Source organism: Ascaphus truei, chromosome 17, assembly GCF_040206685.1.
Source record: "Ascaphus truei isolate aAscTru1 chromosome 17, aAscTru1.hap1, whole genome shotgun sequence".
NCBI classification, from domain to species: Eukaryota; Metazoa; Chordata; class Amphibia; order Anura; family Ascaphidae; genus Ascaphus; species Ascaphus truei.
The window spans coordinates 27,604,298-27,628,729 of NC_134499.1; the positions used below are offsets into that span (position 1 = coordinate 27,604,298).

At 47.5% G+C, this 24,432-nt stretch overlaps 1 protein-coding gene across 3 annotated transcripts in view; it reads left to right on the forward strand.

Annotated features, from left to right (window-relative positions):
• The window catches only part of LOC142468195 (laminin subunit beta-1-like), an 82,631-nt gene that overhangs the window by 1,583 nt on the left and 56,616 nt on the right, over positions 1–24,432 (forward strand). The window contains exons 2-3 of one of the 3 annotated variants that reach the window (XM_075574445.1): positions 13,814–13,859; positions 16,869–16,984. In XM_075574445.1, coding sequence (XP_075430560.1) covers positions 16,918–16,984 — 67 coding nt within the window. In that variant the 5' untranslated portion in view covers positions 13,814–13,859; positions 16,869–16,917. The remainder of the gene's footprint in view (positions 1–13,813; positions 13,860–16,868; positions 16,985–24,432) is intronic. The other 2 variants (XM_075574444.1, XM_075574443.1) reach the window with 2 other exon arrangements.

Sequence of the window (24,432 nt, forward strand, 5' to 3'; positions counted from 1 at the left end):
TTACCCCACATCCCAAGGAGAGCGGACAATGGGATTGGAATGGAGTTTACCCACTTCAAAGGCCAATGCCCTCCTTCAGCCTTTTGAGTCATTTTTTAATCCTAACATTTTCGGTAACATTTTCCTACGCATTAAAAATGTTAAAGTGTGTGTGTGTGTGTGTGTGTGTGTGTGTGTGTGTGTGTGTGTGTGTGTGTGTGTGTGTGTGTGTGTGTGTGTGTGTGTGTGTGTGTGTGTGTGTGTGTGTGTGTGTGTGTGTGTGTGTGTGTGTGTGTGAGACTGTATTTTGTCTCTTACATTGCTGCACTGAAAATAATGGCACCAATGAAATAATATGTCATTTTAAAGCTGTGGTGTATCATGGTCCTGAGTATCACACACTTTCACCTCCCCACTACAATGCGGTTAATACATCACTGTAATCATCAGTGCACCCCAAAACTGGAACAATCTCCCGGAGACTCTCGCAGCCGCCACCAGTCTAAGTTCTTTCAAAACTAAAGCTGCGCTTATAGTGCCTGGCGACGGCAACGCGATGTCGCTCCAAAACAAATCCATTGACTCCGTCACAAGCGCTTATAGTAAGCGCGACGGAGCAATGAAGCGACCCAAACATTTGGAAGCCAGGTCTATTTGATTTTTTAGAGACAGTCGCCACATGTGACTGTCTCTCAACCAATCAGAGAACGCTGCCCGCCCCCTTCGTGACGTCACTGGCCTTGTCGCCAGCGGCTTCGCTTAAAACGAAAGTTTATCTTTCGCTAGTGGCGATGGGTGATGTCAACGGTCGCGTCACCGTCGCACGGCTTAAAGCGGTCTCACATTTTAATCTGGTCTGTAACTGTTACATACGCCAATAATATATATTATCTCTAACTGTGCCTGCAATGTCTTGTATATAATGTATAACCTGCTCACTTATGTAACTATGTATTTGTAACCATGTATTATTTGTCATTATAACTCTGTGCCCTGGACATACCTGAAAACGAGAGGTAACTCTCAACGTATTACTTCCTGGTGAAGCATTTTATAAATAAATAAATCACTGCACTACTACCCATATCCCTGATTGTATCTGCCTTGGGGGGGGGGGGGGGGGGGGGGGGGGGGACGAAAGCTTTTGTAGAACAGCAATGGACGGGAACCACAAGTCACAGAAAGATGATAATCGGAGGCTTATGGGGTCGTAGTGGCTGTCTTCTGCCCCAGCTCATGTCTGTACGGAACCGTGCCCTGGGTCTTGGGACTTTCTGGCCTTGTATAGGGCTGGTGTGCACTGGAGATACACAAAGGGAGGGAAGGAAATAACACAGGGAGGAGGGCGGGACACTGGGTTGGCTCTGTAATAACAGGTTGCAGGGTGGTGACAGCCGGAAAAGGAGCGCGTGTCACTTGTTGCTATCCCAGTCGGATGCTGCTATGCTGTGACTTGATCAGTAATCACAAGTCAGGGCTGGATCTGCTAAACTCAGTTGAATCCAGGCTTAGTTGCTTCACATAAGGTTACCAGGTGACTTCTCAGAAAATACTGGGCACAATGGTAAAAGGTTCGACATGCTTGAGACATACACACACACCTCTACCCACACCCATTTCACTTCTCCATTCCATGCTGTTTCCTCCTCTCCTTTGCCCCACCCCCATTCTCCCGACACCTCCTCCTGATTGGCTGCTGCTGGGTCATGCAGCCAATCAGGATGGAAGGAAACTGGCCAGCCCCCTAGCAACAGCCCTGCTCTCTCCCTGCATGGGGAACTCCTGTGTCCCCCCCAAGGCGGTCAGGTCACTATGTCCAGAGAGGTAATACCGGGATACACATACATGTCCAGTATTACCTCTCATTTTTTACTGGACAGTGTCCAAATACAGGACAGTCCGGTCCAATACTGGACACCTGGGAACCCTAACGTCACCTAAAACAATAACGGACGTTGCTTTACCTCAGGTTAACGCGTATCTACAAAGCTAGTGTAACACCCCTTCCCTACCCCTAAGGGAAACTGCAGGCGTTATGTGCTATGGTGCTACCTATTAGGCGTACAAGGGGCCTAAGCCTCCACTCCTAGGGAGCCTGGGGTGAATGGGTGCAGCGCCTCCACCAATGGTTCCCAGCGTAGGCGGGGTCGCTCCTCACGGGAACCGGTATACCTATACTGTATACCCCAAATAATCACACTCACAACAGGGTATACAATACTCCTTTACTATGGTCCCATAGTAATAAGATAATAATATGCAACACAGCAATAATAACGACAATAACAACACAATAACAATACAATACGGGGCTTGTTCCCACAATCCTTAGGGTGATCTGAGCACCTAGAACCCAGTGTCCATCAGAGCCTCCCTTGTCCCAAATGTATATGTGAGGGCAGCGCTACCCTCCCCTGTGTATCGTTGGTGCACGTCTACCTTCCTGGTACAGGCCTGTAAGCAGGAAATGCTCACAAGGAAGATGGGGGCCGGGTCCCACGCCGCAGGGTCTCCGGCACCAAGCCCCTCACGCCTCATGTCCAGGCCGCCATGCGGTGCTCCCTCCAGCTGGAGTAACTCACTCACAGTCTGCTGTCCTGCTTCGCTGGAGTATCTCACTACAGGGGTAATTCCTATGCTGTGGGGGTCCCTACAATACGCAGCTACAGTGAGGGACTGTCTGGGCCCTAGGGGTTAGGTTCTGGCCTTGTCTAGGAAGCTTGACTAGCTCCCTGGACACTAACTCCTCCTTCCACTGGTCCAGTTCAACTGCCCTCTGTCCCGCGGAGGAGATTCTCTTCTTTGAACCTTTCCGTCAAGCGCCAACCCCAACATGGCCGCCACCGCGCTACACACAGTCCCCTAATACATGCGGCGGCAACTTCAAGATGGCCGCAACAACTTCTCCCGATCTTCCTGAGCCATGGAACCGGCTCCCTATGGAGGTAAGGGAGTACCCTGCTACACTAATTATATGCGAAAACAACCGCCGTTCTACATCTCATTGGTTTAGGCTTTACGTCAAGTTATTGTAGAATAACGGCACATTCTCACATGATCTTAAGTATGTCTTCCTTTAACTCTGATCCTGGCCCTGAAATAGGTGTTTTACTCAAGTGGAGAGAGAGAGGAGAAGGAAATAACACGGTGGCTCATATCTGCTAAATGGTGCTAAGCTTTAGTGCGCCTTTACTCCCATTCAAATTAGTAACTCATGCTTAACACTAGCGTCACATCCCCCCAGACCCCGTAACAGCCCTATTTCAGGGTCTAAATGTGAATAACGCAGAGTTTAAGTATGACAATGTTTATTCCCCCCCGTTACCCTTTTACAGACGTTTGTAGCTTTGCACTGTAATTGTAACGCCTCCTATGCATGTAATTATCACTAACGGCCGTTATAATTAACGCAGTGCTCTTCACGGGAGAAAACATGGCAACGTGACGCTATTGTCCTTTGAAGATACACGGTTAGGCTTATCGTGAAGTCACTTCCAGGAGCTTCTTGAATCTGGTCCCAAGTCTACCTCTTTAAGCTCTTCAGCTACCAGAGCATACGCCAACACGTTATAAGGCTGAATGAATCGTTAAGGCTGGATTCCCACCATTAAATAAGAAGACGGTGTATCACGTTCAGTAAGCAGCATGTGTGTAGGTTACATTGAAGGTACGGGACATATTCACGGAGCAGCATCACTTAGCATTTACTTCAACAGGGATATTACTGGGACAGCTGCCTTAAGCACAACTTTGGCGATAAGCTTATAAAAAGGCGATCTGAACATCCATCTCTTCTGATTACTTCGCAGTTCTGTAGTATGATTTCTGCCTGACATGTGTCAGCAAAATACATCCCATTGTTTCTAATGGAATTTGGTTTCCCTGTGCTGAATTTAACACTGCTCTCTCCAGCATTTCCTGCACCTTTGAGACCTCGTTAAGTTGCCACCAGAGGAACGAATCTTTGATGATCTAAGTCGTTGTAAGTCTCATGTCTTTCATTTTGCTTTGTTCGTGTGACATGAAAGTTACGAGTTCAGTTTCCATGTCGTGCTCTGCACTGTATCCCGCTGGTGGCAGTTACAGGTAATCCCCCTTGTGACAGACACACGTCAATGTTCTAGAAGGTGACGTCCTCTTCATTGTAGCTCTAATTCCAAGACGTTTGTCATTCTGCTTGGATGATCCCTGCAGGGCTTACTTATTTCTCTAAGTGCATTGAGAAAGCTGGTAGGGGAAACGTGACTTAAATACAGGAGGTCATTATCTTGTTATACAGAGAAACAGCATTTTTAGGAGGTTTAAACCATTACAATAGCAAATACTTTTTTTTAACAAAGTATTTCCTTTTCTATCTACCTACCTACCTATCTATGGCTGCGTCCATAGAAGGACCGACAGCGCTGAGCAGTGCGGACGCTCCGCGATGAGCCCCGTCATCCTCAATGAGGAAGTCTTGAGAGGGGGCTTCCGCGAGTGTCCACAGGCGTGCTGAGGCGCAGGGATTTTCATCCGACAGGAGAAATTTTTTTCAGGCCACGCTGAGGACGTCACGTGGCTGCCAACATCCAATCAGGGTGAAGCAGCGTGACGTTGACGTCGGCGCCGTGACGTTGACGCTGATGGCGTGACATTGACGTTGGCGCTTCGACCCCTGTTGACCCCGTGATGTCATAGCTCCGCCTCCCGATCATGCACTCTGGCTCCCCTGTGGTGGCCAATACGGGCTGAGGGTGGGACATTGCAGACAGGATGGCCCCCAGGGGCGGGCTTACAGAAGAGTGGGAATTTCAAACCAGCCAATCGGAACAGCGCCCATGGTGCTCATACCCAGCAACCGTCCCCGTGGCCGGCCTCATATCTCCCGAGATAGACGCCTCCGTGACTGGGGCAGACAGAAGCTCCGTTCTTTGGACCAACGTCTGATACTTGACGGCCGCCCGTCCCCACTCTCCCTTTGTCCCCCGCACTGCACCTCCCTCTTAACGAGAACCCGGTTCCCTTGGTGGAAGACTGGGTAAGTATTACTAACCTTGCACACCAAGGGAACAACCTAATACATTGTTACAGTTACAGTACACAGGAATACATTGAATAAAGGTTTACACATACAGTAATACATAGTAAAACACTGTGTTTGGGGAAATCCTGCAGATCCATCCAGACGGATAGGGGCAATAGCTGGGCTTAACCTTTAATATACTAGCCACTGGCCATTTTGCCCCTACCGTCACAGGGTCGAGGAAATACAAAAATATTGTTGGAGCCACATGGAGAAGAGGCTGCAGCCGCAGTACCTGTAATATCCTTCGGGAGGCCTTCGTCCAGCAGAGGATCGACAAGGGCTGAAGATGATGATGATGATAATAATCTTATACTATATTAGTGAAAGCACTGTATGTTTGCCTGCCTGGATGTCCGGTGTCCCTAGGGGAAATCTCATTGGTCCCTTGGCCCGCCCGCCCCCGCACACCTCTCATTGGCCTGAGGCGCAGTGACGGGCCAAAGGACACACAGGGACACACACACACACAGGGACACACACACACACAGGGACACACACACACAGGGACACACACACACAGGGACACACACACACACACACACACACACACACACACACACACACACACACACACGGGGCTCACAGTGTTAGCAGCACCCGCGCGCACCTCCTCCTCTCCCCGTGTCTCCCGCGCTTTCACCCCGACCCCCCCCTCCCCCGGCGCCGCTACAGTCAGCGGGACACACACTATTATTACCCCTTCAGCGCCCCCCCACCCAGTGTCAGCGGCCGTGCGAGACCCCCCCTCTATATCTCCCACCTCTCCCCCCCCCCCCCACACACATATACATGCCCCCCCCTCCCCGGCGGGGGAACAGCCAGTGGCCAGGCAGGCTGCCTCGCGGCGCCGAGTGCTCAAGATGGTGGCGCCCGGGACACAGCGGGGGAGCGGCCACAACACGCTGCCTCCCGCCTCAGATCCACGTGGGACCTGCCGGACGGGTGAGTGAGCGGCCTTCACCTCCCCTCACCCCCCATCACCTCCCCTCACCCCCTTTCACCTCCCCTCACTCCACTTCTCCCTTCCACCCCCCTTCACCTCCCCATTTACCTCCCCCCCCTCCACCCCCCCTTCACCTCCCCTCCACCCCCCCCTTCACCACCTCCCTTCCACCCCCCCCCCTTCACCTCCCTTCTACCCCCCCCTTCACCTCCCTTCCACTCCCCCCCCTTCACCTCCCCTCCACCCCCCCTTCACCTCCCCTCCACCCCCCCCACTCCACCCCCCCACCTTCACCTCCCCTCCACCCCCCCTTCACCTCCCCTCCACCCCCCCTTCCCACTGCCTCCCCCCCTTCCCACCGCCTCCCCCCCTTCCCACCGCCTCCCACCGCCTCCCCCCCCTTCCCACCGCCTCCCCCCCCCTTCCCACCACCTCCCCTCCACCTTCCCACCGCCTCCCCCCCCTTCCCACCGCCTCCCCCCTTCCCCCCCTTCCCACCGCCTCCCCCCCCCTTCCCACCGCCTCCCAGCCCCCCTTCCCACCACCTCCCCCCACCCCTTCCCACCGCCTCCCTCCACCCCTTCCCACCGCCTCCCCCCACCCCTTCCCACCGCCTCCCCCCCCCTTCCCACCGCCTCCCCCCCACTCGCACACAGCACTCACAACCCACGCGCCACCCGCCGCCTCACACCCTAGCAGGACACACGACTCAGATTTTTACATCACTTATGGCACCAAAATATACATTGTACTGTGGTGTGGTTACAATAAACCATTTTTATACAACATCGTATTACATTTTCTTCCATCTTTCTTTTCAATATTATTATCCAACCTTTACAACAAACAGTCACCTATTGTTCCACGATTTATAAATAATACTACCTATTACGCATTTACATCCCGGGCAACACCGGGTCTCTCAGCTAGTATATTTATATATATACTCCAAGATTGAGAAGTTTTTTTTTTTTTCCCAGAAATGCACTATAAGCACCAATGTATTAGGCACGTTCTATAGTGCCGGGCGCGTGCTATGCTGTGAGTGCTCGCGGAATTTTAGTTGGCTGACGTTAGTCAGCCTTTCTATAGAAGGGCCGCGCGCACGCACGGCAGGGAGAGAGGAGCCGACGGATAGCGGTGAAGATGGAGAAATTCATCTTTTCGCGCCGCTACCTGCGCTCAAATGTATGTATATGTGTGTTTGTTTGTATGTGTGTATGTATGTATGTATGTGTGTGTGCGTGCGCGTCAAGGATTGTAAAACAAAAAAAACAATATTTATTAAAAAAAAAAATTCTTTAAAAAAAATCTATCTAGGACTTACTTTCACTCACACAACCCATGCACACACATATACTCACACATACACACATATACTTACACATACACACACACATATACTTACACATACACACACACATATACTCACACATACACACACACACAAATACTCACACATACACACACATATATTACACACATACACACTAACCTGCAGCTCCCGGCTCAATATACATGAAAAGCATGTGGCACGTGCACGCGCGTTCGCATAGGAACGCGCTGCCGCGCGGCCGCACGCTGTATAGAACGGCCCTAAGGTTGTGTTGCTTCGTGTCAGCATAGGATACAGAAGCGATATATTAGTAGTTATATAGAGGTCAGAATAGTGTTGGGGGTGTGTGTTAAATTGAAGCACGTATGAATCAATATGTAGATTTGCAGGTGTCATTCCCTCCCCTGTTCCCGCATTATTCAAGCACCCAGGTAGGAGCTGGCACTGAACTTGCCTTCCTTGAATATATGGGTCAAAAGGAAGACTTACAAAAATAAACAGGCAAGGACGAGACTTGATTACAAAATACACCCGAGGTCAGCAGCATCTACATATATAAATCCCAAAAGACTCATGGTATAGACCAGGGGTGGCCAACTCAAGTCCTCAGGCCCGGTTTTCAGAAAGTCCCTGCTTCAGCACAGGTGGCTCATTCGAAGAGCCTGCTTCAGCACAGGTGGTTCAATCAGATTGAGCCACCTGTGCTTAAGCAGGGATATCCTGAAAACCTGACCTGTTGGTAGCCCTTGGGGACTGGAGTTGGCCACCCCTAGTATACAATATATCTATCTATCTATATCTATATCTATATATATATATATATATAAATAAGACCAACGCAAAATACACCTGCTTAAGGAACCATATGAGTAGCTCCATGGCTGATACTTAACACCTCATACATTAACTTTGACCCTTTGCACACACGCTTACCAGAACGCCCTCTTACAGTCTTGGTACGTTCTTCCTACCAACAAATTCGATTGTAAGCTCTTCGGAGCAGGGACTCCTTTTCCTAAATGCTATTTATATGTCTGAAACACTTCTTCCCTTTATGGGTTATTTATATTATTTGTTATTTATATGATTGTCACGTGTATTACTGCTGTGAAGCGCTATGTACATTAATGGCGCTATATAGATAAAGACATACATACTGTCATACATACTGTACATACATACTGTACATACATACATACTGTCATACATACATACTGTACATACATACTGTACATACATACATACTGTACATACATACATACTGTCATACATACATACTGTCATACATACATACTGTACATACATACTGTACATACATACTGTACATACATACATACTGTCATACATACATACTGTACATACATACTGTACATATATACATACTGTACATACATACATACTGTCATACATACATACTGTACATACATACACAATAGACAAGAGTAGAAAATATCTGGGGTTTTTTTTTTTAATGCATGGGTGCCAACATACACATACAATTACAAAAAACCCCAACACAAGTAAGATATCTAATTCAGTGTGTAAAAGTAACACAGAAGAGGAGAATATATGACACTATTGTGGAGTTCCATGGATTTACCACAGAGTGTCAACACCGTTTTTGCCACCTCCTGCGTGCCTGTCACCCTGGTAATGACACAGTAGTGACCTTGTGACCTCCGCTTAGCCTCCTGCGTCCTGGCATATCCGCGCTGTGCAATTAGAGGTCTCACGAGGAGACCGATGTACAGAAAGGGAAGTCTCTTTACTTTTCTCAGGCGAGGTGTAACGAAGGCAAAGCTGGCCAGCTGCTGCATTCCGGCCTCGGCACCCCCGGGCCTGGAGTATTCGCGTGAACACTGGGCGCCAGGCCAACGCATTGCCTGGTACCGGCTCATCGGACTTTGCTATATTGCTCCTGCAATGATATCCCCCTCAGTGCTAGAGAGGACTGAAAGAGTTAACTAATAGTGAGCAGCCATCCCAGAGCTTTTAAAAACTATTTTGTTTTCACAAGATTGAAGCCGGGGGGTCTTTGGAGCTGAACCCCACTTATTTCAGCTCCGAGGACCCCCTACTTCCAGAGATACGTATGTAGGGGGTGCCGGCAGCCGCTCCACTCGGCTACCAGTCCAGGGTGCACATTATGGCGGCGTTTCGAAGCTCCCGCGCCCTGTGGGCCAATAGGAAGCTGTGATGTCATCAGCTTCGGCTCCCTATTAGCCCGCGTGACGCGGGAGATTTACATTTTAAACGGCTAGCTCAGTCAGAGCGGCTACCGGCACCTACTGCGGAGGCAAGGATCTCCGGAAGCAGGGGGAAGTTAATGGGGTTCAGCTCCAGAGACCCCCTGCTTCAAACCCTTTATTTCTAGTGCGATAACCAGTGTGATGCTTCCACAAACGTACACTCCTACCTCCTTCTAAACAGAGGCCTGTTTCATATGTGCCCTATTTTATTAGCATCGATGTTCCACCAAACCTCTGGATATCCCTGCTTCAGCACAGGTGGATCACTCGGAGCCACTGATTGAGCCACCTGTGCTGAAGCAGGGATATCCATAAAACCTGGCCTGTTGGTGGCCCTTGAGGACTGGGTTTTGAGACCCCTGCTCTAACACTTGTCGTTACTGTGGAGCGCTGCAGAGAGACGTGCTTCTTGCTGTTAGGTTTGCGTGGGATAGAAATACACTGTATTTACATTCTTTGGACGTCTGCTCTCTTCTGAATCCAGCTCTGCCACGCGCTGCAGCACTAACAAGAAACATAATTAAGCTACAAGTAGCATTTCCAGTTAAGTAACTCCTGTAGTATAGCGTCCAGCTAATTAAACACTTTGATTGGCACGGCAGTCATTGATAGTGCCGGTAAATTGGCTTTTCAGACCACACAAGTCCCTTCTTCATGCATGCAGAGTCACGTTCCTATTACTGTTAATTACGTCCTAAAGTGTTTCCTCTCTCTCTCTGGTACTGTTATCCTACACCTGGGGCCCCCAACTCAGTCCTCAAGGGCCACCAAGAGGCCGGCTTTTATGGATATCCCTGCTTCAGCACAGGTGCCTCAATGAGTGGCTCAGTCAAAGACTGAAGCAGGGATATCCCTAAACGCTGGTCTGTTGGTGGCCGTGGTTGACACCACTACGGGTTTGACCCAGAGAGTACGGGTTTCGGCCACGTATCTCCGGGCTATGGGTTTAGCGAAGTAATCTCTGAGCGGCGGCGGCATCTCCCCGTGCAAACTCCTTCAACATGGCTGCACGACGTCAAATGGTGCAAAGTTGCCATGACAACGGGACGCGACATGACGCCCAGTTGCCATGACAACGGGACGCTACGTGACGTCATGCAGAATTGTGTTGCCAGGGCAACGGAGCGTCACGTTGAGACCTAATTCCAGCCTTTTATGACTCAGGGCAAGTCGGTATCTTTCTGTATAGTCCCCGAGAAGTAGATTGCCAGCTTTTTGGGTGCAGATATGTTCGCGCAACAGTCAGATCCACAGTCCGATTCTGTTTCTTCAAAGTCACTAAGTTAGGTTACCCTCAAGAGTAATCCACATGCAACCTGAGACTGGTGTTATACCCTTTCCCCGTATTTTTCAGGGTGGAAACCCGGGGCGTCCCATTGAGATGAACAGTGATATTTTCAGCTGCAGGGACTGCACGGTCTCTGGGATACTTACTGGTGAAGTTACCCTTTTAAAATCTCTATCTCGGGGGAAACAAAATGGCTGCCAAATTTCCGACCAATAGGAAGCTGCAACATAAATCTCCTCAGGATGTTATAATGGTGACTTTACCAATAAGTATCTATGGGTCCCCAGAACTAAAAATAGTGCCATTCAGCTCTGGAGGAACCAGCAGTTACAACCCTGTAAAAAAAACATGGAGGCGAGTTAGGATGGATTGCTCCTTTACCTGACAACCCAACTCCAAAGTAGATAACGGTCCCACTAGACAAACAGATTTAATATTAGTTGATTTCAAAGGTTACTTTACTATGTCCTTACCTCATCATTTTATATATTTATACCGCGATAAAAAAAAGAGACCCCTCCGGCAGTTAAAGGGTTAAGTGAACAATGGGGTGTTTTGCTCTGTAGAATTTCCGTACGTCTCCCTTCCTTGCGCGTTGGAACATGCTCCGTCCTACAGAACTTATCCCAGGAGAGAGGTGTAGTTACCAGCATCCTTTGGATCTATATAAATGACATTGGGGAAATCCAGCTGAAAGAATGCGTTTGTAATAACAAGCTAACCCCGGCACTCTGAGAAGTGACACTTCACTGAACTCATTGATGCCATTATTTCTCTAGTAAAGGAGCAATTCATCAAAATATGGGAGCATCACATAAGTCATTTTTCTTATGGAAATGTTTCCTTCTGTAGGGTTGACAATGTACATCGCACTGTATATACTGCAGAATGTGGCCTATATACAAAGACTTTATTGCAAACATTTTGAACGGCAACATTTCAGTGCTAAAAAGTAATAAATCCATCAAAAATGTGCGTCGTTTGTATGACGAATTCATAATTACGATGCATAATGTGTTGATTGAAAGGATTGTTGATGCATTCTCTCGTTCCTAATACCCGATTGATAACATTTTTGTAACTAGTGTTAGAAACTATAAATTATTAGTGCAATATTATTTATAATAGCCATATTGGGAAAATAATACATTTTGGTCACCTGCATCAGGGGGTTCTCAACTCCAGCCCTCAAGACCCCCCAACAGTTCAGGTTTTAAGGATAGCCCAACTTCAGCACAGCTGGCTCAATTAGTCCCTGTTTCAGCACAGGTGGCTCAATCAGTGGCTCAGTCTTTGAATTTGACTGAGGCAGCTGTGCTGAAGCTGGGATATCCTTGAAACCTGACCTGTTGGGGGTCTTGAGAACCCCTGCACTAGATAATGAAACACCCAAACTGTGCCAAATACATTTTCGTGTTGATACACAGCAATTTAATTTTGTATTGTTAGCAGGGGTGCGCAAACTGGGGGGCCCGGGGAAGCGGGGGTGGCCTCTGTAAACTGCACTTACCTTGGTTCAGACGGCTTCTGGAGACGCGTCGCCATGGCAACGTGGCGTCAAATGACGTCGCGGGGTCATGTGACGTCACGTTCTCATGGCAACATGATGCCCAGAAGCGGGAGCCGAGGTAAGAGGGAGGGGAGAGGGGGACAGCCGGCAGGGGGGGCGCATGGGGAAAAAAGATTGCGCTCCTGTCTTAAGGGACGCGTCAACACTGATTTCAAACAACAAAACGCACATCATCCGTATGAAGTCTTCATACACAAACATAGGCACGCTGATACACACACAACGCATATTTTAGGAAGGTTTGTGTGAGTTTTTAGCACAAAAGTTAAATAAAATCTTAGTACCTAGGCAACCATCGTCACATAAATTATGACAAAAGTGGATAAATCCGGAACAATTAGTAAGAAATACCCCAAAGCAAATGTACAGAGTAAATACTTAGAAGGGTAAGGACGATGTTGTTGAGTTCAGTGCTACTAATACTGGGTTTTTTTTTACCCACTCCGGCGCTGAAAGAGGCAATCCAAGCAACATTTAAAAAAAAATGATCTATTTTTTTTGTTTTAATATATGCAGCATTTGATTACCGTTATTGAAAACTAATTACCTAAGCTGTCGATCGATTCATTCTGCTGTGATCAGTCAGCAAAGATCCGGCTTCCCAGGGTTCTCTAAATGGCTGCCTTTCAGTTTCAATCAATCCTTCAGTCAGTGTAACTCAGCAGCTACAATGTATCCTGATATTACTAAGGTAACGTTATCTACTGTTACAGTTTACAGCCCAAACTGCGGGAGTGGGGGGGGGGGGGGGGGGGAATTTGCAACAAATGATCACAAACAGGACAGTGTTACAAGTATCTTGCGCTGCTGGGAAGATGTGCTAAAACCCGCTAAAGAAATCAAAAGATGCTCAGTGTATTAAAATAAACTGTAGAATAATACTTTTGTTTTTAACGGCATTATCTAGAACCACAGAAAACATTTGTAAAAAAAAAAACAAAAAAAAAATTGTTGCAACTGTAGCTGGTTGTGGCAGCCAGGCCAGCAGTGAGGCAGCGATAGGAGGGCTCCCTTTTGGGACAAATGAAAACCAATGAAGTCTGCTGGCTCAGTGTATGAGCCACAGAGCAGAAAGAATCGGCAGCTACATTCCTGTAGCCTGGAAACCGTGCGCTCCCCTTTCAGACCTCGCTTTGCAAAGTGACAGCACCAATTTGAATAAGAATCCCTCTCTTTAGGATGGGGATGGAGGGAGGGATAACAGCCCCGTTATTTTTACCCAGTGGCTCTCTTGTTGCGGGTTTGTTTTCACAATACCAGAGTTCCCACGCTGTAAGTTGGCACCGGATCCCTGTGTCCTGGGAGGCCGGATCCTGGAAGATAAGGTCCCTTGCATTACCTTTGCTGGTTGGGTTAAGATCTATTCTTCCAATTCTTTTGCAGAAGAGACAGTTTGGCCTGCTGACGGGGGAACCAGGGAGAGCCCAAGGTAACACATTTTAACTTTGCACTTTGTGTAGGCAATTTATTTAGGCCACAACTGCCAGAAATGACCAACTCAAAGAGGAACGGAGGGAAGGAACAGGTGTGTTGGGTACAGCCACCATCAAAAATGAGCTTTTGGACATCTTATCTATGCCACCAAAAATATACTAGCTAGAATGTGGGAAAGGCCCCTCCATTCAATCCCTGGAAGAATGGTGGGAAAGGGGGGAATTTATTAGAATCATAGAGAAGCCGAAATATTCTCTTAAGTATCAAATACCAACATACCACCAAACATGAGCTTGTCATGAGTACGATAGAGGGGCTTTAGTGTCAGTTTTTCGGTGTCATTCCTACACCGAATAAAGCTAAGCTTGAAGTTAGGTGGTTAAGATTATAAGATAATTGTACAATATTAGTCAATTTAGCAGTACCCCTGTAACATGTATCAAACTCTTTTGAATGTCTACCTTTCTGATAGTTTTTGTTTTTTTCTTGTTTTTATTTTTGCTTTAACTTTATATTGAATCCCTCTATTGTTAGTAGGAGATAACTGGAATATGCAATGGGGAGGTTATTTCGCAGTCAGCAGTGAATGTCATGTCTACAATGTTCGATGTGTTTTGAAATATTGTTTAAAGCAGCACATTCACAATAACATTTGAATGGAATCATTTTTTGTTAACTTTTGAATAAGATTAGGCATATTTCACAGCGTTGTTCTCCGTACAGTTTGAAAGTAACCAGACATTAAGTATTTGAACTTCATTTTCCACGTGACTATTTTGCATGTAGTTTCCATTAACTATTTTATTTATTTTTTTATATCTGTGTCATTTTACATTTCGCTCTCCTATGTCAGATGTGGGCAACTCAAGTCCTCAAGGGCCAAGCAGGTCAGGTTTTCAGGATATCCCTGCTTCAGCACAGGTGGCTCAATCAGTCGCTGCTTTTTGATTTTGATCAAACTTGAATTAAGTAAAACTTGAAATGCATGAATTTTTTTTCTGTTTTTGACGCCCCGAGGTGTCAGCCGAACAGGTCAGGTTTTCAGGATATCCCAGCTTCAGCACAGGTGGCTCAATCTGCCTGAGCCTCCTGTGCTGAAGCGGGGACTGATTAAGCCACCTGTGCTTAAGCTGGGACTGATTGAGCCACCTGTGCTGAAGCAGGGATATCCTAAAAACTTGACATGTGGGTGGCCCTTGAGGACTGGAGATGCTCACTCCTGCCCTATGTAAAAAAAAGGTCAAGCAGGGGAGCGGCCACAAAGTTATATAATCGAACACAAGTCCACATAGGGAGCAGCAAACTAGGCCAGGGAGCCATTTTATTTAACCCTTCTGTCCCATCAAAGAAACAGAGCGACAACCACAGAACTATTGTGGATGCAACATACCGTCATACTACAGAGGGAGGAGGGTTGTGTGTGAGCCAAAGTGGGAGCAGGGACAGAGCAGAAGTCCCGATGCTCTCAGAGGTTCCATTCCTACAGCATCGCTGAAAGTAGAGTCGCTTTTTATGTCGCATTAACATCGATGCTCTTATTCAATGCACTGCGAGGGCCATCTTCCCCATGCTAGAGATTTTAGTCCCGTTCATTTTAATGGAGCTCAATTCTTCCCCAGCACAGGGAAGAGGTCTTCCCAGCAGAGAGGGGCAAAATATTTGTTGAAGTTCGCGAATTGTGAAAAAAGTGAGTGAAAAAATGGCGTGCTTTGCAAAAACAATTTGCAAGCATTAATAGTCAATGTGCGGGGTCACATGGGGGGCTTTATATACTCGGACGCCCGAGGCACAGGGAGGCACGTACTTTTACCATGGATCATTAGTAGACTATTCACTTTTATTTACATTCTTTACCTCCTCCTCCTCCGTGCTGGAAATAAATATCCTGACTCTCTAGCAAGCAGCACGCTGCTATTCACCCCAGTCAGGGCGCAACGTCAAATGAACCCCCGTCTCCAAATTCACCGGGGGGACGAGTCGCACCTGTTCTTCTTTCAAAAGTTCTCTCGTCACCATGGAGTTCACTACAGTTTCATCCAGGGAAATATCTATGAATATGGGACGTATAAACCAGCGCTTGCTGAATTTTTCTCAGGGTGACCCTTTCTCGGTTGTCTGCAGAGAGAGAGAGAGGTTTGCAGCGAACGGCTTTATATAATACTGTAGACAAAAAAAAATTAAAAAAAAGAATTGACATGTATTGGTCCCTTAGTAATAGAAAACAAAAAGGAAATAAGTAGTATGATACCTTTTATTGAAACATCAAAGTTAAGTGACCCAATTTTCCAACCTCACACTTGAGATTCAAAAGGTTGTACACTGTTAACTTGTGTTGGTCCAGTAAAAGGTCTCATGTGACCTATTTTTTCCTGTACATTGCAGAAATAGTACTATAGCTCTTTTGGGGTCTACCCAATTAGATTGTAAGCTCCTCGGGGCAGGGACTCCTCTTCCTTAATGTTACTTTTATGTCTGAAGTACTTATTCCCATGACCTGTTATTTCTATTATCTGTTATTTCTATTATCTGTTATTTATTTGATTACCACGTGTATTACTACTGTGAAGCGCTATGTACATTAATGGCGCTATATATACATAAAGACATACAATACAATACTTATTTGTCCATCTCAAGTAGTAACAAAGAATAGAGGGAGTAGCTGGTATGATACCTTTTTATTGGACCAACACGTGCACTGTAGTTGAAATGTTACAAGCTTTCCAACCTCTCGGGGTCCTTCATCAGGCATGGAAAGCTTGGAACATATCAACTTCTTGTTGGTCCAATAAAAGGTATCATACCCCCTACTCCCTCTCCCTCCTTTGTTACTACATGGAAGAAAGGACCAACACGGCCCCCCACTGTTGCATCTCAAGGAATGTGTTTGATATGTGTGGTGCCTTTTGGGAAGAGCATTCTACATAGACCTTTGGGTACCTACTCCATTATGCCACTTTGACATGATGATGTGACACAATGTACTAACTGGGCTGTGTTTCAGGCAGGACACACAAGAATCTACAAGGCTGCAGATTACACTGTGGGAATCCATGTGGTTGCAGATGACGCTTCCAGAATCCATATGGATGCAGAGCCTCATATCGATCCTCCTCATGGGTATGTGTCCTTTCTGTCTTACTTTGCTTGGAAGTGTCCCACCTCGTATATCTCACACCATTAAGAATCCATTGAAGAGTGCCTGTATTAAGTTATTGAATTGTGATGGTACAAAGTTATAAGTTCCTTATTATTTACAAGCCTACACTAACAATTTTTCTTTTTGTAAAAAGCTATTTATATTAATTATGGTCTCTGTAGTTATTTTCTTTTATATATATATACTAGCTGAGAGACCCGGCGTTGCCCGGGATGTAAATGCGTAATAGGTAGTATTATTTATAAATCGTGGAACAATAGGTGACTGTTTGTTGTAAAGGTTGGATAATAATATTGAAAAGAAAGATGGAAGAAAATGTAATACGATGTTGTATAAAAATGGTTTATTGTAACCACACCACAGTACAATGTATATTTTGGTGCCATAAGTGATGTAAAAATCTGAGTCGTGTGTCCTGCTAGGGTGTGAGGCGGCGGGTGGCGCGTGGGTTGTGAGTGCTGTGTGCGAGTGGGGGTCCTGCTAGGGTGTGAGGCGGCGGGTGGTGCGTGGGTTGTGAGTGCTGTCTGTGAGTGGGGGTCCTGCTAGGGGGGTGGAGGGGAGGTGAAGGTGGGGGGGTGGAGGGGAGGTGAAGGGGGGGTGAAGGGGGGGGAGTGGAAGGGGGGGGGTAGAAGGGAGGTGAAGGGGGGGGGGTGGAAGGGAGGTGAAGGGGGGGGTGGAGGGGAGGTGGTGAAGGGGGGGTGGAGGGGAGGTGAAGGGGGGTGGAGGGGGGGAGGTAAATGGGGAGGTGAAGGGAGGTGGAAGGGAGAAGTGGAGTGAGGGGAGGTGAAAGGGGGTGAGGGGAGGTGATGGGGGGTGAGGTGTGGGTGAGGGGAGGTGAAGGCCGCTCACTCACCCGTCCGGCAGGTCCCACGTGGATTTGAGGCGGGAGGCAGCGTGTTGTGGCCGCTCTCCCGCTGTGTCCCGGGCGCTCGCTCGCTCCCCCGCTGACTGTAGCGGCGCCGGGGGGGGGGGTATCGGGGAGACACTGACACTGGAGGGGAGGGGGGGTGGAGGGGAGGTGAAGGGGGGGTGGAGGGGAGGTGAAGGCCGCTCACTCACCCATCCGGCAGGTCCCACGTGGATCTGAGGCGGGAGGCAGCGTGTTGTGGCCGCTCCCCCGCTGTGTCCCGGGCGCCACCATCTTGGGCACTCGGCGCCGCGAGGCAGCCTGCCTGGCCACTGGCTGTTCCCCCGCCGGGGAGGGGGGGGCATGTATATGTGTGGGGGGGGGGGGGAGAGGTGGGAGATATAGAGGGGGGGTCTCGCACGGCCGCTGACACTGCGTGGGGGGGGGCACTGAAGGGCTAATAATAGTGTGTGTGTGTGTCCCGCTGACTGTAGCGGCGCCGGGGGAGGGAGGGGGGGGTCGGTGTGAAAGCGCGGGAGACACGGGGAGAGGAGGAGGTGCGCGCGGGTGCTGCTAACACTGTGAGCCCCGTGTGTGTGTGTGTGTGTGTGTGTGTGTGTGTGTGTGTGTGTGTGTGTGTGTGTCTGTGTGTGTGTCCCTGTGTGTGTGTGTGTGTGTGTGTCCCTGTGTGTGTGTCCCTGTGTGTGTGTGTGTGTCCCTGTGTGTGTGTGTGTGTGTGTGTCCCTGTGTGTGTGTGTCCCTGTGTGTGTGTGTGTCCCTGTGTGTCCTTTGGCCCGTCACTCCGCCTCAGGCCAATGAGAGGTGTGCGGGGGCGGGCCAAGGGACCAATGAGATTTCCCCTAGGGACACCGGACATCCAGGCAGGCAGGCAGGCATGCATGCATGCAGGCAGGCAGGCAAACATACAGTGCTTTCACTAATATAGTATAAGATATATATATATTTTTTTTTTAATCACAAATATTTAGAAAATGGGGTCCAGAGAATGAATCTGTTTTGAAATCAAGCATTGTAGACCTACTGGTGTAGTGCCCCTTGTTGGTCTATATCAGTGTTTTTCAACCAGGAACCCTTGGGTTCCCCGGACATCCCTAAAGGGTTCCCTGTAATTTTAAGGTCATTTTAAAATTGCACCAACTACAGAAGAATTTGCAATGCATCTGATCTCAAACTCACTGTTAGAGCGCTTTGGGGTTCCTCAGAATTTCATAGGGTTCCTTGACCAAAAAAAAGGTTGGAAACGACGGGTCTATATGGAGGAAACATTCAAGTTCACAAACTTAGGGAATTGTGGACAAAAAGAACACAAACATATGAAATTTTGTTTAAAAAAATAGTCCACATCGATTGTTTTAGAGATCACCTCTTGACACCAACAGGCACAACAATGTTACAAAAATAGTTACCGACTACTGCTGGATATCGGTCAATATTTGCAAATGTCACCTATATTTGTGTTTAAAAAAAAATCAATTCACCCTGAGAATGTATAAATAGCCTTTGTATGAACGTTTCATTGATCCACTGTTTTCTTATTGCATTGTTTATTTCTTCCCATCGTCCCTGACAGGATGTGATAGTACTAACCCAAACTCAAAACAATGGCCCTAACCCGTATATCCAATACACTTAAGTTTGCCGTACGGTTGCACTAAGCTACACTGGGCTGTGCAGTAAAGTCAGAATAGCACAGGCAACGCAGTGAACTTGAGCCCTCTGGATAGATTAAATTCACCATCATGGGGTCTCCTTGTGCAATGGATGTGGTCCCTCCTTGGGTATTAACATCTGGGCCCCAAAGTAAAGGCCATTGCAGACAATGAGACCATGCTACTCAATGCATTCCCGTGCACGCTCGTTGCGGGAGCAAAGACTCATTAAACGATTCTTTTCATTCTTTGGGATACTGTTTTATCAAAAGAAATGTGAACATCCGTGGGCTTCACTGTTGCCTCTCTCTCGGGTTAAGAAAATAATTCCACAGCTGGAATGTTAGCATTAGACTCTAACCTTTGAAGCAGGGAATATATGTCTTGTGATTTCTGTGAGGTGCAGTGGATGAGAAAGGAATGTGCCTGGATTATTCCCCACTCCATGCTGTCTTAGGCTGCGGCCCCAGTACTCACTGTTGCATGCGCGCCTGGCAGGGGGGGGGGGGTGGCGCGTGCACGTGTGAAAGCCGCCATCTGCGGTCTCACTGCTCAATGAATCTCTGCGACTGGACGTGCGTCAAGGGGGGTTGGTCAGGACGTAATATCTTCTTCTGCGCTCTGATTGGCTGCTATTTCCTTCTCTATGATTGGCTTGGGAAACTCCGCGCTATCATTGGTTGTCACGGACCCACGTGACGCTGTCGCTAGTTGTAAACACAGTTGTCTGTCTTCTGAAAATCTCATCATACAATGCGGTGGCAAATTGCGCACGAAGGCAGCTAGTGAGCCCGACCCCATCGAGGGCCGGTTCTTGTTCCTGCAGCGCGCGCTGCAGCATGTACTGGGGACCTAGTCTCACAGGCACCCCAATCTTTCTCTCCAGCATCAACCTGGCTGAACACATAGATACTGTACAGGAAATATGATGGCCGGGCTTGGCTCGTGTTGCCTGTCCATGATTTTCAGCCTGGAGTAATACTGAAGGTTTTGTTGAATAAACATTGCCATGAAACAATGCACTTCTTGCAATACAACCAAACTGTGGCAAGATTTCCATCTGTAGCACAGACATGTTTTACAGTGAGTGTCAACGTTGACGTTTTAAATGAAATAAGTCATTGAGAAGGAGATTGTCTGAGGGAAACGTCAAGTCACAACCTTGTCAGTGTTTTGATTGTTCCTAGGATTTAAAAAAAAAAAAAGGCACTCACTTTGAGTTTCAATATCCTCGGAGAGAGGACGTTTTATGGGTATGATGTAATTGACAAATGCAAGGTCAATACTCAGGAAAATGTCTACATCTTGTGTATATTAATTCCACAGCCTAAACAATGATGTGTGGATTAGATCAATCAAACTCTATTCTGATATAGGACTACATTTGAGTGAAACGTGTGTGGCCTTTTCCCAAAGCCATACATACCTTTTTTTCCTTATGACAGGGAGTTCAATTCTGTCACCATGTCCCTCACCCCCATCCCAATCTCCAGACAGCTGCTCCAGGCATCTAAAGCTGTTTTTAAAGACACAGTGAGTCATCTATCAAAATCTCCTTGAAATCCCAGCCAAAACAAGTGCAAAAACCACATTTATTAAGCAAGAAAATCCCATTGACTTCAATAGAATTTTTTATTGGAGTTTCAAAGAGTAAGGGAGGGGGGGGGGGGTGCTCATTCCTCAAGCCCCCCCCCCCCAACAGGTCAGCTTTTCAGGATATCCCTGCTCCAGCACAGGTGACTCAATCAGTCCCTGCTTCAGCACAGGTGGCTCAATTAGAGGCTCAGTCTTCCACTGAGCCTCTGATTGAGTCATCTGTGCTGAAGCTGGGATATCCTGAAAACCAAACCTGCTGGGGGGGGGGATTGACGACTTCAGTTGAGCACCCCTGGAGTCAGGGATACAGGAATTAAAATGGAAGCAGTGATGGGGGAGGGGGGTGGTGGTGGTAGGGTCAGATTTTCAGGATTTCCCTGCTTCAGCAGATGGCTCAATCAGTCCCTGCTTCAGCACAGGTGGCTCAATCGGTCCCTGCGTCAGCACAGGTGGCTCAATCAGAGGCTCAGTCTTCGATGGATCTAATTTGGAGTAAAATAGCTGTAAATTGGGTAATTTTCATCCTTGCGTCAATATATCAAGGTCTTTGCTCCAAGTTTTGCACTGTTTGTGCCCCTCCTTGTCGAGGACATGCATGAACTCACCTTTAACACATTAAAAAATCCTGACATTTACACCCCCAAAAAATAGCATTGAACATTTCTCAACATGACTGCCTCTGTTCATAATCCTTTCTCCGGTCACGCTATCATTTATTAAGCTATTTCCAGCTGGTGCTTGCCCTGAATAACTGCAGGAAGAGTTTATAAATTGGCGTCAGGGTTGAAACATGCAGAGGGAACGGGAGTTTGGGTGGAGGTAAGTGCAGCGGGTGCTGGAATGCATTGGATGTTATCACAGTCTTGGCAGGTAAATGATCCACACGGTGATGCAGGTGAGTGGGCGTTGGCACAGTAAGAATAACACGAAGCAAGGGGCTCTCTATTAAATCTGCCGGCACCATCTATATCAGCTCCCAGGTGACAGGTATGGTGAGGAGTTAGGAATACCAAGTGAGAAATGTGTGGCCTGTTCAGATTGTGTCCAGTCTCACACTTTGAAGTGTGGCTCTCATTCCGTGTCACACAGACTCCCGTGGACAAGATATTTTGCAGTTCTCCTTCTTTACAAGTCCTTGAACCTGATTCCTGATGGCTATTGTTTAGGAGCAGGAGACTTCGGCGTTACTCATTTGTATCCAGTGTATATTAATCCTAGTTACATACTGAGACAAAGGGATATATTATTTTCTAATACCAAGCTATAAGGCAACTTAAAGAAGCAATACAAGGAGCACTTAAAAATATTTTTTGTTTTAATATTTGCAGCCTTTCATTACCTTTATTGAAAATGAATGACCTGAAGCTGCTGATCAATTTGTTCTCCTGTAATCTATCAGTACAGATTCTGCTTCCCAGGGCTCACTAAATGGCTGCCTTTCGGTTTCAATCAATCCTTCAGTCAGTGTAACTCAGCAGCTACAATGTATTCTTATATTACTAAGGTAACGTTATCTATTGTTACAGTTTGCAGCTCAAACTGCTGGAAACATTGGCAACAAATGATCACAAACAGCAAAGTGTTGCAAAGATCTTGCACTGCTGGGGAGGTGGGCTAAAACCTGCTATAGAAATCACAGGTGCTCAGCATATTACAAGTCATTAAAACTGACATTTATTTGAATTACAATAAAAATGCAGTAGGCATATAATACTACAGAACTGTAGGATATTGTATGGGTGTCTCCTTTAGAATTCCATTCACGTGAATTGGCTATAAGACACCTTGGGTCATATATACTTAGGCTTGTAATGTAGAAAGCGTGTCTCCGTGTTTAGCCAGGGCTGCGGGTTGGAGCGACGGCCTACAAACGGAGAATACTGGTCAAGTGAGGTGCAGTGCTGGATTAAAAATAATACCGCCCCTAGCCACTTACCTGATGCCGCACTCCTCGTTCAGCGTCATTTGATGCTGCGCCATCCCCGGTGCCATGGCAACGCAACGCCGTGTGACATTGCATTGCCGGCCGCGCATGCGTGATGCGCGCTTGCCAGCCGCTCGCGCACATGCGCGATTGGCACAGGCCAGCCCCTCGTACGCATGCGTGATCGGCGCTTGTCGGCTGCGCACGGGCGGCTGGCAAGGGCCGATGTATGCCACGCCCACATTTTGCAGCCGTAGGCCCGGGCCTAATGGTAAATCCGCCACTGGTGAGGAGGGAAGGACCGTGTTGTACATTGTGACATGGTTGTTTAGGTCACCGGTGGGCGGTAAGTAGAGAGAGCTTCGATTTTAGGCTGGATTCCAAGGACTGAAGGTTAATGGCGCGCAGATTCCGAGTACAGCAAGGACAGGCTGGAGGTTGAGAGCGAGGAATGTGGGCTATGGGCCCTCACGCAACTGAAAACTTCAATCTGCTACTTTTCCCCTCATTCTGTATTTGATCCTCTAATTGGTTGTACAAGAGGGATATGTGTAACCTGCATGCTAAACATAGTAACCCGGCTTTGCTTGCGCAAACTCTTGTTAAACACGCCGTGACCTCGGACAAAAGGGAGCAGCCAGAGGAAACCAAACCCCTCAGCTCCATCGTGTTTACAAACTAATTTAATAAAATGAGTGTAAAAATACTTGTACTGTAGCTGTTGGATTTTGGTAATAAAGAGGCATCTATCACCCGGACGTCACCCGTTAAACATGCCACTGCCATTGGTACACTTTGGCCCCTTTAAGAGATTTGTTTCAAGTTTAAGGAAAATGAATGTGCTGTATAACCAACACCCCACCCCAGTTCCAGGTCTGGAAATAAATAAGGCTGATTTGTATAGATACACTGTAGCGATTCCCAGTACAGCCTGTGTGCTGCCCACTTTTACTCCCATTCCATAATGACTGAGGAAAAACAGGTGTTTGCAGAATGGTTTGTTGACACTGCTCTGAGGCAGGGAGAACCCAACTCCAGTCCTCAGGAGCTATCGAGAGGTCAAATTTTTAGGATATCCCTGCTTCAGCACAGGTGGCACAATCACTGGCTCAGTGGAAGACTGAAGCAGGGATATCCTGATAAACTGACCTCTTAGTGGCCCTTGAGGACTGGCGTTGGTGCCCCCTGCACTGGGGCAGCAGGGAGATACTCTCACTTGTTACTGTGGTGCAGTAAAGGAGCAGTCCAAGCAGATGTTTTGTAATTTCATTTTTTCCCATTTAATATGTGCATCAATACAATCCACACAATGATAAGAAATTCGCCAAGTTGCAGATTGATCCATACTCGTGATTGATCAGTGAAGATTTA